Source organism: Terrapene carolina, unplaced genomic scaffold (assembly GCF_002925995.2).
Source record: "Terrapene carolina triunguis isolate 2854851 unplaced genomic scaffold, T_m_triunguis-2.0 Scaffold68, whole genome shotgun sequence".
Taxonomy (NCBI): Eukaryota; Metazoa; Chordata; order Testudines; family Emydidae; genus Terrapene; species Terrapene triunguis.
Window position 1 is genome coordinate 59,205,163 of NW_020664419.1, and position 16,254 is coordinate 59,221,416.

Below are 16,254 nucleotides of genomic sequence, written 5' to 3' on the forward strand. Positions count from 1 at the left end.
CCACCCCTCCAAGAGTGGAGGAGCATGGTCAGAGAGCAAACCTCGAACCCGCGTGGGGTGACACGCTCCCTGACTGGGGGAGGGGGGCGCTGAGAGAAACTCCCCAGCAGGCCTGTGAGACACCCCCCCGCCTGGCGCGGGTTCAGGCGCATCCTCTGGGGGCAGCAGTGGTAGCTGCTGCAATAACCGGAAGTTCCCCTTCTCCTTCCGGAAATGATGTTAGCTCCCCCTCACCAGCGGCGGCGGCTCTAGACCCGGGCGCGGCGGGTGACGGAGGCGGCGGCCCGAGGAGCGGGCGGGATCATGGCGGACGGCGTGGACCACATAGACATCTACGCCGATGTGGGCGAGGAGTTCAACCAGGTACGCGCGGGCGGCACCGGTCCCTGCGTCGCCTGCAGGGCCGCGCGGCGGGGAGGAGGCGGCGCCGCCGCCGCCATTGTTGGTGTAGGCGCCCGGCCGTGGGTTTCCCGCGGAACGCTAGGCCGCTAGCGCAGGCCGCATGCGCGGGGCCCGGCAGCAGGGGAAGAGGGGAGGTCGCGCCGCTAATTCCGAAGGGGGTAACGGGCCTCAGCCCGGAGAGCGAGAGCGGCCTGTACCGGGCGTCTGCCACCGCAGCCAGCCGGCCCGCTCCCTCATGGCGCCGCCCCCCTCTGCCTTGTGGGTGCGTGCGCGGGGGAGAGACTAGCGCAGCCAGCAGCAACCCCGCCATCTCCCCACCCCCAGAGACCGTAACGCAGCCAGCAACAACCCCGCCATCTTCACATCCCCCTCCCGGAGAGACCGTAACGCAGCCAGCAACAACCCCCCATCTCCCCCCGAAGAGAGACCGTAACGCAGCCAGCAACAACCCCGCCACCCCCCCCCCCCGAGAGACCGTAACGCACCCAGCAACAACCCCCCCATCTTCACATCCCCCTCCCCGAGAGACCGTAACGCACCCAGCAACACCTCCCTCATCTCCATATCTGCCTCCCGAGAAACTGTATTATGCAACCAGCAACATGCCCCCATCTCTGTATCTCCCGAAAGACTGTATTATACACCCAGTAACAACCCCCCCATCTCTACATTCCCCGAGAGACTGTAGCGCACATACAGCAACTGTTCAATATCCCTAAAGAGAGAGAGACTGTATTATACACCCAGCAACAAATGCCCTGCCCCCCCCATCTCTGTATCTCCCGAGACACTAACCCACACAGCAACTGGGGTGGTGGGGCTCGGGCTTCGGCCCCCTGGGGTGGTGGGGCTTTGGCTTTGGCCCCCCTGCCTGGGGCGGTGGGGCTCAGTGGACTCAGGCTTCAGCCGCCTCCGCCCCCCCGCAGGTTGTGTAGAATTTTTTGTTTTCAGAAGGGGGTCATGGTGCAATGAAGTTTGAGAACCCCTGCTCTAGAGCAATACCTAACTCCTTTATCCCCATGGAATGAGAGCAGCTGTAACACAGATACAGAGCAATGTCCCCTCTTATCCCCATAGAGAGAGGTTGTAACACACACACAGCAATGCTTCCTGTAGCCACAGAGAGAGAGATTGCAACTGTAGCGCACACACAGAGCAATGGCCTCCAGATATCCCCAGAAAGAGTAGCTTTAACACAGACATAACAGACAGAGGGTATGTCTACACTACAGGATTAATCCGAATTTAGATAATTCGAATTTGGGAAACAGGTTGTATAAATTCGATTGTGCGCGGCCACACTAAGCACCTTAATTCGGTTTTTAACCACATTAATTCGGTGGTGTGCGGCCACACTACCCCATTAACTTAAACACAGTAATTCGGTGGTGTGCGTCCACACTAACCCTAATTCGAATTAACAAAATCGATTTAGGCTCTACTCCGTTCGTCGAGGTGGAGTACAGAAATCGATTTAAAGGGCCCTTTAATTCGAATTAACTGGCTCTGTAGTGTGGACGGGTGAAGGGTTAATTCGGATTAACGCTGCTAAATCCGAATTAATCCCGTAGTGTAGACCAGGCCAGAGAGAGTAATGCCCCCATATTCCTGTAGAGCAGGGGTTCCCAAACTTGCTTCACGGTGAACCACGGCCACTGGGAGCTGCGAGTGGCCATACCTGCGGACGCTCAGGTAAACAGAGCGTCTTGCGGCCCGCCAGGCGCTTACCCTGAACAAGCTGCGAACCAATTTTGGAACCCCTGCTATAGAGTGATTGTAACACACAGAGCAACAGCCCCCTGGGTTATTGACAGATACATATAGCAACAATCCCTGTAGAGAGAGCAACGGTAACACACAGAGCAATACCCCCCATCTCAATAGAAAGAGGGGCTGTAACAGACAGCAACACCCCCACCAACTCAACCTGAGAGAGACTGTAATATACACATAGCAACAACTCCCATCTCCATATCCCCAGAGAGAGACACACACACACACACAAACAACCCATCCCCAGAGAAACTGTAACACACAGCAAAATCTCTCTCATTTCCATATTGGAAATCCACTTATCCCTTGAAAGTCTGTAAAACACATGATTCCCACCAGCACCAAAGAGGGGGTAGAGATACTGTAACATATGCATGAAAATCCTTAGTCTACAGATGGATAAAGAAACCATAAAATGAGCATGATTTCTTGCCTTATCCAAGGTCTCCTAGTAGGAGAGACTAAAATGTGGCAAATTTATCATCCAGAGGGAAGGAAACTGTAAAATATGCACTGCATTTTCTTGCACACTGCAGAAATTAATAAATAAATATTAGGAGAGAGACTTGGACTAAGCAAAACTTGTCCAGTGTGTCTCCGGAATGTGAGAGTTGGACCAGTCCTGAGACACTTGGGGTATATAGATTGACAACCCTTTTTGCCTCCTAACGATAGAGCTTTGTGGAAACACATCTACTTTTTTCCTGTATTACAGCCAGTTGATTTTCAGCTGTTTACTCTTATAGTTCTTGCTTTTTCTCCTTTTTCATTCATCTCAAAAAGTCTACTTGCCTGTACCAAAATTCATGTCATGTTCTTATCAGGTTTGCTGTAACCTAGTTACCATCTGTATTTACGTCAAATGGGCTCTGGCATTACCCTAGGTCGTCATACCCCAGATTGCATTGTTTCTGCCCCAGAGCATGAGAAATTAAATAAAGTGGCCACCCTCCTGCAGACACTTCCAGACCTGCAGAGCTACTAATGCTCTGCAGTTGGCACTTGAGCACATCTTTTAGCAGGGGGAGGTTGATGTGTGTCATAGAGGGAAATAGAGAAAATGGGGGATGATGGGGCAAGAGGGAAATAGGTGATTGTATTGGGGAAAAGTTGTTTTATTTGGGTGGTGGATAGAAAAGGAACAGAAGAGTGATTATCACATGTTTAAATAAACATTTAGACATTTGCAATTTCTTTAAATCAATTAGTCATTTTGGTGAGACTACATATTACATAGGAGTGACATACCATAAAGTAAGCAGACAATGGAGAAGACTGGTTTGTTCTCTTAGGCCTTGTCTACTTGGAAAAGTTGCACAGATATAACATAAGGTGTGAATTTAAACTGATATAATGAAATTGGTGCAAAATTCTGTAGAAACACTCCTATTCCAGCATAAGAGTGCTTTCTTTGGTGTAGTTTAAGTTGCTTGGGAACTGGTTTAAATTAAGCTGAAATACTCTTATGGCAAACTAAGGGTCCACACAGGGTTTGCACTTCGTTAACTAAGTCAATTTAATTAAGCCAGTGCAAGCTTGTGTGTAGAGAAGCCCTCAAAGTGGGAATACCGTGGCTACAAATATGGTGCAGATACCTACCCCCTTCACTTCCTTCTTGAAGCCATTGTTGCAAACATGGCTGCCAAAGAGGAGAAGACGGAGAATATGCTGTCTCTTGCGATATGTCATTGTGATCCAGGGCTACCCAGTGCTGGGCATTCTCTACAGTCATTTTGATTGTCAGGACAGTGGTACCAAAGAATATTTATTCAAGCTTCTTGTTTAGATATCAGTTTGCCATATCACTTTTGTTAGGCCTTGTCTATACTAGAAAGAGTTTGCTGGTATAGCTATTTCAGAAAACCTTCCTGGTGAAGACACAGCTCATACCAGCAAGAGTTCTTTCGCTGAGACCGCTTAAACCAGTTCCCCAAACAAAATAAACTATAACAGCAAAAGGACTTTTTTGTTGGTGTAACTGCTTCTACAGTAGGCTTTTTGCTAGCATAGGTTGGTTGAAATATGGGACTCCTCCTCTTCCCCCCCCCCCCCCCCTTCCCGCCCCCCCCCCCACCCCCCACCCTCCCCCCCCCACCCCCCCCCCCCCCCCCCCGATGTAGCTATGCTAACAAAAGTAGGTAGACTAGGCATTAGTTTCGACTGTCATCTTTCTTTCTCTGGCAGATTTTTTTCTTCCTTGCTGTAAAATGCTATTTTCCCGGTGGTTTTACCTCTGGTGATGGTGTTTCAAAACCTCTCTAGAAAAGCACTTGAAGTTTGTGACATTGTATGTAACATTTTAGTGAAGAGCTCCAGGAAAGCAGTCATGAAACTTACCGAGCAGTTTCCACTGTGTGCTTCTGATCCCAATAAAGTGGCAAATGTCTAGAATGCTGTTCGATTTTATTCTGTGTTTTCTGGATAGTACATATCCTCTCTTACGTTAGGAAAAGGTTACATACATAATTGCGTACTACCTTTCTTTCTTAGCATCTAATTGAGTCAACAGTGCTCTAATAGACACTAGCTACAAACAAATCTGCCAAATGAAAAGCAAAGTATTAAAAAACAAAACAACCATCTCTGTTAAGTCTGAGGTTTCTTTTAATGTGGTAGTAATCCTGGAAATTTCTGCTGTGACTAATTAGAGCTGTCTCTCAGGCTTCTGGCAAGCTGCCACATGGCCCAGGTTGTCTGTTTTCTCTTTGCTCCAAAAATGCACACAAGCCATTGCTGCGCAATTGCTCATGGGCCTACAGTAAATTCCAGAGATGTAGTGGGGTTCAGGTTGTTAACTCGCACCTGCCAAAGATGGTCCCAGGCACGCAACTCCCTTAGCCAACTGATAATCTTGTTAAGGATAAAGATCTGGTAAGCAAATGAAATTGAGATAATAAAGAGGTTCTCCCCAACAATGTTTAGTCATTTTGTCTTATATTGACTACTTAGCATAAACACACTCCAGAATACTAGGCCTTTGAATTGTCATCTTTGTGTAATTTTTCTCTAATCCCCATTTTTGGGGCTTTGTTCATCTCATTACAACTTTTAATTCCTTCTTGTTTGCATTTTTTGACCTTGTCACAATGCTCATTTTACTTCCTCAGACTTTGCTTATTTTTTTTACCTTTCAGACTGCCTTTCTTATAAGGTAGGTAGTGGCAGTTGAACAGTAATATTTTTAAATGGAAAGGTGCCAAGGAAAATACTGATCACCATCTTATTCACTTTTCCATTTCAGTTCTTCCAGATGTGAAGTACTTCTGATTATCATTCTTACTTCTACTACAGTAGTGCCTGGGTTGTCCTAATTGGGATTGTGGCCTCATTGTGCAAGGTGCTATAGAAATTTATATGAGATGGTCTCTGACCCAAAAATCATACAAGTGGCACGATCAGGGTGATGACTGGAAAATCTGTTGCAGCCTCAAAGTGGTTAGCATTAGTCAGTTCTCCTCTTTAGCAAGCATTTTACACAGGAGCCAACTGCAAAGGGAACAGCTTGCTATTGTATAAAGTGCTATATGCTGCTGCTGTTGGTTTAGATCACCCCAATGCTACAGGAGCCACTAGTTTAGGATGGGGACTGAGAAATCCTGAAAGGGTTTGTGAATCCATTAAGTAAAGGGCAACTCTACTTATACCCAAGTAATTTCATTACATACCTCTCATTTGTATCAGTGACATAAGACTTCAGTTATGGTGAGCCACATCACTTTCCCTTGTCCTCGGCTTCAGGATTCCATACCGCTCCCCCCCCCACCCCCCATGCTGGTTGTCAGGTGGTCTCTTCCACCCTAGGCTGCTTCGATTCTATATATACACTACAGTACTACTGTAGTTTTGATGCTGTCAGTTCAAGTACCATAATAAAACAAACAGGAAGAATAAAGACCTCCCATCTGAATACTCCCACAAGGAGTCCAGTCCTGGGTGTACACCCACACATAAGCCCCAGCCACGTTTGAATGAATGGCTTTGCGACCTATTGCACAAGGTGCAACATCACTCAAATTTGGCACTACTGCTTCTCCGTCATGATGAGCACATGCGGGTGTTTGTAGAGGTGTCCACAAGGTAGCTTGTGGTGGGGTTAGAGGGTAAAGGTGCTATCAGGACAGAGTTGTTAGTAGTGTCCTTTACTCTCCAACATAGGTTGGATACCCCCCTCCTCCCCAAGCCTTCAGTCCAGGCTGTGTGTGGGGCCTGAGCTGGCCCCAACTTGGAGACCCTTAGAAGCCCAGTGAAGGGGCTGGCACCGCTGGTGCTCCCCTGTCCTGCCATCGAGCTCTTTGGGAGGCATAAGTCCCAGCTCCCACCTAGCCCCACTTACTGGGGCCTCCCCAAACTGGTTCCCCAGCACAATTGTGCTGCTGAAGAAGGCAAAGTCTTTGAGGTTGTCTTCCTCGTACACCACCATAGCCCCATCTCATGCACTACGTTGCATCGCTACTCACCCAAGTTTTTCTTGGTTGTCAACCAAGGTCACAATACTAGTCACTCAAATTTGCCCCGGCTGCCTCTCCACCATGATGGAGGAGGGGCACTAAAAGTTGCAGTGAGTATTAAAAGTTACAGTTTCTGCAACACAGTCACAGCCCACAAATTTCTTACTGTCTTACTTATAGTCAGCCTTGTCTGACCTTCCGCTTTCCTGTAAGCCTGTGGTTCGCTACCTTCTCTTGATGTTAAAACTGGCCATGGAGAGAGACCTGCACTGTTAGTGAGAACTGCGATAATGTTCTTTCCTGCAAAATTCAGATATATTTTGGGGAGTGAAGGGGACTTCTTTTGAGTGTATATGTGCTTTCTTTTTTCAGTTTTGTGTATACAGTAGAACCTCAGAGTTATGAACACCAGAGTTATGAACTGCCTTGTCAACCATACGCCTCATTTGGACCTGGAAGTGTGCAATCAGGCAGCAGCTGGGGGAGGCAAATACAGTACTGTGTTAAACGTAAACTACTAAAAAAAGGGGAAGTTTAAAAAAAGAGTTATACTTGTTTCATTTAAATTGATGATTAAAAGCAGCATTTTTCTTCTGCAGAGTAAAGTTTCAAAGCTATATTAAGTCAGTGTTCAGGTGTGAACTTTTTGAAAGAACAGCCATAACATTTTGTTCAGAGTCATGAACGTTTGAGTTACGAACAACCTCCATTTCTGAGGTGTTTGTAACTCTGAGATTCTACTGTACATGGACAATGCTGCTATCATCATAACCTTTCTGGTAAAATCTCCTCTAATAAGCTTTGGGTAGCCTTACTAGAATGCCATCACTTTGCCTTCAGGCTGCTCAATTCAGACTCTTTCCTGGTAGCTTTGGAAAACAAGTATGCACTCATTTATACTTTCTGACATTCTTTACTGAATGTCTTCACCTTGTTTCTGCCCCTGTGATTCCCTTTTCAGAGTTCTTTTACACCCTAAAACCTGTCTTGAAGAGTTTTCTGTGGTGCGGTGTGTTGGGCTATATGGGAGGGAGAGTACAGTACCTATAAAACAAGGGACAACTGTGGTTGAGAGAGACATAACCCATTGGGCACTAAACATCTAATCAGAGTTGCATATTTACTAAATAAATATTTTACGATGCCAACTAATGGTAAACTGCTGTTGGTGTGAACATTGTTTAAAATTTTCTTGCTAAACTATGACTACGGTGGGCACATGGTAGTTTCTTTATGCTCTCAGTAGGTTAAATTCAGCTGACATTTTCCCAAAAGCTGAATTATGAAATTAAAGCAGGAAACTGAGTTTCATCTTTAGGAGAAGAAGTTATGGTCCTTCTTATAGTCAGAGGCATAGCGAGCGCCCTCCGTACCCTCCGACCGGAGGGGGCCCCGCAAGGAAGGGGGCCCCTAAAAGTGGCAAAATAAATACCGCATTCCAGTTTCTGCATTGTAAGGGGCCCCGCCCGGACATATGTTTGGAGGGGGCCACGTTCTTTGTTGCTACGGCCCTGCCTATAGTAGTGATGAGATTTCCAGGTAAATTGGAGAGCATGAGGGTGAGATTGTCTTTGTGTGCTTTAGTGCCTCAAATTGAAGGAACTGTTAAGGGGAAAGGAAAGGGGGAAAAACTTCAGTAGTATTTTCTCTTTGACCTTGATTCTGCAGTGGTTGGTGGATGCAGCAGGTCACTATCACAGTCTTTTCTACAGCAGAGCCTGGTGGCATATGTACAGTTACATTGTGAATATGTACTATTTTTGCATTTTGTGTCTGAACATATACATATATAGATGACTCTAGTCTTTTACAGAAGTAATTAGAAGATAAACTTGAAAACAAGAAATAGTTGTGAGACATACACACAGTTGAATAATAAAAGTAATTAGACAGGGTAGCTAACTTATGCTAAGCATACAAGAGACTACTATAGTGTTATGAAGTAGGTGTTGGGCCAGCTGGTATTTAAATAGTCCCAGGCCCCTTGTAGTTATGTAGTCCATGGGAACATGAACTTTTTAAAAGAAAAAAGCACTCTTCTGAAATCTGTTAGCTATCACGTGACAGCACACTATGGCTTTGCCTAGCACCCTGCTGCAAATTTTTGGATGCACTGGTTATCTTTCTGACTTCCTCCAGAGAGCACAATGGAAACTGAAATAGAGAAAATGAATGGGGTAAATTCTGTACACTTTTTAAGGATTTAGATTGGTTTACAGATAAAGATGTTTGCTTTAATATTAAGATAAGGTATGTAAATCAAATATGGCTTATTGAAAAATAATTTCTTTGAATTTGGCAGGCAGTTCACCATGTTATTAAGGTTTTGCCCTTGCTTGTAAGGTCTTGGGGCAGAGGCTGCCTGTTACTGAGTGTACGTACAGCACCTATCACAATGGGGCCTCAGTCCCTGTTGGGCCATCTAGAATAGATGCTACCATAATACAGACAATAAAATAATATTCATGTATGCTCTTAGCTACAAGTGGATTTTTCTTAGTTATTCCACATGTACATAATTTGGCCACTTTCTCAATTTTGTAACGTAATATTCTCCATATATACTAATGTTAGCTGAAACAGTTGGATGTATGATGTAAACTGCAAGAACCTACAAGTCTTGCAGGATCCACAAAATCTTGTCCACCATCTTGGATGGTTCTCCTTGAGGAGGGAGTTATCAACTACTGTATTTTAGTAGCATCAAAAGGCCTTTTCTTTTGTTAAAGCTTATTTGAGTGTATATACACCAGTTTTAAGTACATGAAGCTGTTTCAGAAGCTTTAACATCTGAGGATTCATTCCCTCCCCTGAAAAAAGATTGATGATACTGTATTGGTTGTATAGGACAATACAGATCTTTCTATTTGTGATCTTTCAGGACCCGCAAATCCTTTCCATAAAGTAACAACACTGTGTGTGCATCAATAGTTTGTATACACATTAAGATGAGTTAGAAGAAACAAAAACAGTAGTGGAAACTTAGATATTTGCCTCAGTTCTTCCTCCCCTCTCCCCCCTCCCAAAAAAACCCTGCAGCACATTATATTTGGGGGGGAGGGGGTTTCCACTTATTTGTGGGAATGATTTTTCTATTCATTTTTCTGTTAACTTTATATATGACTATGGGTAACAGAATGTGCACAAAAATAGTAAATCCCATAGCTCTTCATACAATCTACAGTAATTGGCCAGTGGTAATTCAAAAGAATCTGTAAAGACTGTCATCCAGACGGCTCTTCCATATAGATCCATAACGAAGTCCTTGTAATTCTGTATGGGCATAGGGGTCTATCTGCATAAAGCAGCTTGCAGCCCTGAGTCCTAAAATGAGACACATTGAGCAAGGGCATGTGAAATGGCAGGTTTAGAAAATATTAAATGAAATAATGTCTTGCTTGTTGTCCTGCATGGAGGCTAAACCACTGTGCCTCGTCGACACAGGAAGACAGTTTTTTCTTTGCCTGTCCAGCTCATTCTTGTTTTTGCCCTTATTTCTTCATTCTCTGTTCAGTCATGTGAATGTGGTGGTAAAGTCCTACTCTGGAAAATAAGGGGGGGGGGGGGGGGGGGAGAAAGCTGTTTTGTTTGAAAAAACAGAGAGGGAATGGTATGTTAAAAATAGTAAAGCAGCAAAAATTCCTAGATTTTTGTCAAGCATTTCTTAGATTACACCTCTACCCTGATATAATGTGACCTGATATAACACGAATTCGGCTATAACTTGGTAAAGCAGTGCTCCGGGGGGGAGGGGCTGTGCACTCCGGCGGATCAAAGCAAGTTCGATATAACGCGGTTTCACCTAGAACGTGGTAAGATTTTTGGCTCCCAAGGATAGCGTTATATTGGGCTAGAGGTGTATTTTATTTAATATTATCTAAAAAGTCCCAGTTATGATCTGGAATTAACATATAATTGAGTTGAAGGGAAAAGGATGAAATTTCATATCTCTATTGCTACTGGTATGGTGGGCTGAAATGTTTTCTACAAAACTGATTTAAGGGGGCAACGTTGTGTTGATTTGTTGACTTTTGGGGCAAGAAATTGTTAACATTTTAATTTGAAATCTTAGATTTTTGAAGAAAGGAAAAATGTGATATGATAATAGAGTTGCAGCATCTGTGTAACTTTTTGTATTGCATGTGTAATCTGGCAGTCTTCTTGGTATTGGGTTACAATAACATGGGGATGTTCTAAAAACACATTTGATGATTGGCTTTATTATCCTGTCTGTCATGGAATACAGCAGTCATGCCTTAGAGATGTTTTAGAGGTGAATGGGAATGCACTGTGACTACTCTAATAATTTCAGTTCCAAGACCAAAGTGCTTAGGTGAACAACAGCTGTCTCACCTCTCGGACCATCCCTTCTGGAGTTCCAGGAGACTTAATTCTTCTCGTTCACCCTGTTTAACATTTCTGCAAAGTTCTTCTTTTGAGTGATTGCACTGGTGTGTGTGGTCCTAGTGTACTGGAGCCCAGAGAGTTTTCTGCAGCAGTACCCATAGGGATGGCACATTCTCATGGCCCCTCCTGAAGCTGTATACGTTGTCGCTGCCCTGACCCCTCAGTTCCTTCTTTGCCAGTGGCCTGAACTCCCTGGGCAGTTTGCCTCACGATTCTTCTTCTGTGTAGTCAGTGAGTTTAGTTCTACCTTTCCTGTGAATAGAGACACCAGGTGAGTGACATAATATTGAACCAGCTTCTATTTGTGAGAGAGACAAGCTTTAGCAGTTAATATCCAGTAGTTGTTTCTTTTGTTTTATTTTATCTGTTATTTTAGTAATTAGTCTTTGATGCTAGGGACTGATGGAATGCAGCGCTCACTGGGCTTTTAGCACTGCCTGTTGCGTGGGTTGTCTGTCCTGATGGTGACCTCCACATGGGTTGTCTTTTGTGTCTCAGTAAGGCCTGGTCTACACTACCCCCCCCCCCACTTCGGACTAAGGTACGCAAACTCAGCTATGTTAATAACGTAGCTGAATTCGAAGTACCTTAGTCCGAACTTACCGCGGGTCCAGACGTGGCAGGAAGGCTCCCCCGTCGATGCCGCGTACTCCTCTCACCGAGCTGGAGTACCGGCGTCGACGGCGAGCACTTCCGGGATCGATCCCAGAACATCGATTGCCTGCCGCCGGACCCTCCGGTAAGTGTAGACGTACCTTAAGAGACACATTAAGAAAAGCAGTATCTGCCATTCTTTCAAGAAAAGAATGCAGATTTCCAGAGATCTGCAACTCAGATTACGCATGGAGCAGGCGATGAGGCCTATCTCAGCCTCTGACCCCTCGACCAAATACCCCGTCACCTGCCTGCAGTTTGCTACCAAGTCTGCAGTGGTCTCTGGATTCAGAATATTCTCCATGAAGAAAGAGGGTTGGTCTTGCTCTCCAGAGCTTCCCTGAAAGGAGATATGTAAGACAGACTGGAGGTACTTGAAGTTGAAAAAAGACTCCTCTACTTCAAAGGACATGGAACGTCACTGGGACTCTTCAGGTACTCAAGGTAGGGATGGCCATTGACCTGTTTCCCAGCACAGTACTGGGGAGACGATATCAGTACTGTGCCATCAACTCCGCACCTGTTCGTGGAACAGCCATTGAGTCTAATGCCAATGGATTATGTTTTGGCACCAACCTTATCAGTACCGATGACCCCACAAGCTTATGAGGCAGCAAAGGATTTGCTTTGCCTCTCCATCCGGGGCTGTCCTGTGGTGGGGGAGTCAGTTATACTGGCTGTACCTCAGGCTGTTCCCAGACCAGCTCTTCAGCTCCAGTGCAGAGACGACTATTGGTACCAGCTAAGAAACATCGGAAGGGATCATCTAGTCTGACCTGCACATTAGCAGGCCACAGAACTCACCCACCCACTCTTGTAATAGACCCAGCTCCTCTGGCTGAGTTACTGAAGTCCTCAAATCATGATTTAAAGACTTCAAGTTACAGAGAATCCATCATTTACTCTAGTTTAAACCAGCCCCATGCTGCAGAGGAAGGCAAAAAAAATCCTATTGTCTCTGCCAATGTGCCCTGGGGGGAAAATTCGCTCCGAGGCGAAGTTCCAGCTAGGACACTATTGCTAAACTATTACTCTAACACTTAGGTACTTAACTTAATGGTCTAACTATCAACTAAATACAAAGGAGACAGAACAATGGATCGTAAGAACTTCTAACACTCTTGTGATGCAAGACAAGGCGCTCCGACCAACTGTCATGGGAGGTAAGAAGGAACTGAGGGGATAGGGTTGGCTGCGCCTAATATACCAACGCATGAGCACGGCACTCAAGAGGACACCTCAGCCGATCCTACGGATACCACTAAGGCAGAAGTCTCTGACTGTGCACATGGGCACACACACACCTAGAACGGAATGGACATGAGCAACACATCTCGAAGAACAACAGTTACGAAAGGTAGGTAACCGTTTTTTTTTGAAGTCCTCCAGCACTTCGCCATCCCCTTCTAGGCACAGTTTGTCTTTTAGTCTGCCCTCAAAAGGAGAGCGCCAGTACCAGGCGTGGGATTGATTATACAGCAGAAAAAGTATTCTGGACCGGTACCTACTGGCTGCCCATGCCTTATGCTTTCCCGCAGTGGCATTTTTGGAACATGGAACCCTATCCCCCAGGTCTCAATCACTTGCCCAGTTGAAAGGAATGTTGCCATACCATACAGCAAAGCAGCTTCCAGGGCCACCTTGGTTGAAAGCTGGGCACTGAGCAGCTAGTGCTGCAGGAGCAATCGATGCAGGAAGAGTGGGTTTTACCTCAGGAGGATCCATCAGCTCCTGTTAACCTGTCTTCCTCCTCACCTGATGACTCAATGATTGCGGACTCTTCTTCTCTCGTTCCAGAAGATTTTAAGTCTTACACCAAGTCCCATTGAGGATTCCTTTAGTCATGCAAGCTGATCTAGTACAATTGAACACTCACAGGCTTTTGGACTTTCTCGAGATGACTGCCCTGGGGAGGGATGCCCTCCCAATTAATGACAATCTTCTAGAACTCGGAAACACTTTATGGTACCTGCTAGCCTCCTTAGCGCCTACAACTAAGCGTACAAATAAATATCGTATCCCAATACGTTGGTTCAAGTGCTTTTATTCCCATCCAGCCCTAAACTCCCTTATAGTTATGGCTGCCAATGAGAGAGCACGTTGGGAGATTTAAATCAACTCCCAAAGAAAAAGAGCCGAAGAGATTTAAGTTGTTTGAGAGAGAAATGTACTATACCTCTTCTCTCCAGATGTGTATAGCAAACTAACAGGCACTGTTAGTTGAATATGACTTTTTAAATGGGAGTTAATGTTCAGGTTTACTGACAAACTACCAAAGGATGCAAAGGAGGACAAGACCTCACCCAGTCTGCTCCTGACGTCATGGGCCCTTCTTCTAGGGTGATGGCTTCTGCAATAACAATGAGACCCCCCTGGTTACATAGCCTTGGACATCCAACAAACCATAGAGGACCTTCTGTTTGATAGTCAGTTCTTGTTATCAGGCAAGACTAATGAAACTACTTTAATTTAAAGCCTCTTGTGCTACCCTTTATGTCAGTATATACCCCGGCAACAGTAATATCCATGTCAGTTTTTATATGCAGTCTTGATATCCACCAAGGTAACATGATTTTTTGAGAAGGAAGCACAAACATCAGAGACAGAGGTCCTTCAACTTCACTTTGAGTCAGCCAGCTTGTCCTCAGTCAGCTGTGTGGAAACAGCCCATTTAACTTGTCCTTTGAAGACAGCGATGCAGTTGTTGGCGTTCTTCCTACTATCTTCTCACCCCCTCATTTAGGGAAAGATTGTCCCATTTTGTCAATGATTGGGAAGCCATAATGATGGCCAACTGGATCATAAGCACTACGAAATTGGGATATTCTATCCATTTCCTCTCCATCCACCTAACCTTTTCAGGGACCCATCTCACGAGTTAGTGCTTCTTCAAAGAGTTCAGACTCTGTTCACTTTAAGGGCCATACAAGAAGTTCCCCATCAACACTGGGGAAGTTTTACTCATGATACTTTCTGATCCACAAGTTGAAGGGGAGTGGAGGTTGAGACCCATATTGGACTTTTGAAATCTCAAAAAGGTCATCATGTACATTAGACTTCACGTGGTTTCCCTGGCATCAATCCTAGATCACAGTTACTGGTTTGCTTTCCTTGATCTTCCATGCCACGGTAGTGCCAAGTAATGGGAAGTTTCTGAGATTTGTAGTAGGAGCCCAACACTATCAATACACAGTACTTCCCTTTGGCCCATGATGTCAGTGCCACATGTGTTCACCAAGTGCATTGTAGTGGTGGCGGCCTACTTGAGGAGAACAGGAATGCACATCTTCCCTTACCCAGCCAACTGTTAGTGTGAGGGAGATCTGAGCATCAGGTTCTCCACCACATTGTTTATCATTCTGTCTCTTTGATTGTGTGGGACTCAGCCTGAAAAAAGGGAAAATCCAGATTAATCCTGGTTTCAGAGTAGCAGCCGTGTTAGTCTGTATCCGCAAAAAGAACAGGAGTACTTGTGGCACCTTAGAGACTAACAAATTTATTAGAGCATAAGCTTTCGTGGGCTACAGCCCACTTCTTCGGATGCATATAGAATGGAACATATATTGAGGAGATATATATACACACATACAGAGAGCATGAACAGGTGGGAGTTGTCTTACCAACTCTGAGAGGCCAATTAAGTAAGAGAAAAAAAACTTTTGAAGTGATAATCAAGATAGCCCAGTACAGACAGTTTGATAAGAAGTGTGAGAATACTTACAAGGGGAGAGAGATTCAATGTTTGTAATGGCTCAGCCATTCCCAGTCCTTATTCAATCCTAAATTGATTGTATCTAGTTTGCATATCAATTCCAGCTCGGCAGTCTCTCATTGGAGTCTGTTTTTTGAAGTTTTTCTGTTGTAAAATAGCCACCCGCAGGTCTGTCATTGAATGACCAGACAGGTTAAAGTGTTCTTCCACTGGTTTTTGAGTATTTGATTCCTGATGTCAGATTTGTGTCCATTAATTCTTTTGCATAGAGACTGTTACCGAAATATCGGGTCCACCTAGCTGAGAGCCAATAACAGCCAGACAGGGATAAGGAAGAGTTGCTTTATTCTGCAGAAGAAAGGAGAGCTTTGCACCTTAGTACAAAAACTCTGTCTTACACACATTTTACAGATCCTTTATACACATTCAGACCAAGGTCCTTGCAGTATTAACACTTGATTGGTGGTAGTCAGACCCGTGCTTTTGCTATCTGGTCAGTGAAAACCAGCTTGGGACCAGCTCCAACTACCTTAAGGCCTTGAAGGGAAAACAGTTGAAAAGTTCAGGCTACTGTGTCCTTAAGGTGTCTGCTTCCCCCTAATGGCTGCTGGCTGACATAAGGACTGCTGGAATTAAGGGGGGTCATTAGTAACTTTCACAGTCCCCCCTTCGGGCCTGACAAATTCAAAAATTGTCAGGCCCGTTACGCAATTTGTGATCAAGCTGGAGGGACAGATACTGGGTTTTCTTATGGACAGCAGAGCTTTTGATCATAGCATTACACAGGCATTTGGCACATTATATCATTATCCAGATAACACATAGAAAGAAAAGAAAGAAAAGAATCCATATAATACA

The 16,254-nt window shown here is 45.0% G+C and overlaps 1 protein-coding gene across 5 annotated transcripts in view; it reads left to right on the forward strand.

The window, feature by feature from the left end:
* The first annotated feature begins 249 nt into the window (after positions 1-249).
* CPSF6 (cleavage and polyadenylation specific factor 6) overlaps positions 250-16,254 on the forward strand; it is a 49,695-nt gene continuing 33,690 nt past the window's right edge. For all 5 annotated transcript variants that reach the window (XM_024198216.2, XM_024198215.2, XM_024198217.2 and 2 more), the window contains exon 1: positions 250-363. In XM_024198216.2, the coding sequence (XP_024053984.1) occupies positions 304-363 (60 nt within the window). In that variant the 5' untranslated portion in view covers positions 250-303. The remainder of the gene's footprint in view (positions 364-16,254) is intronic.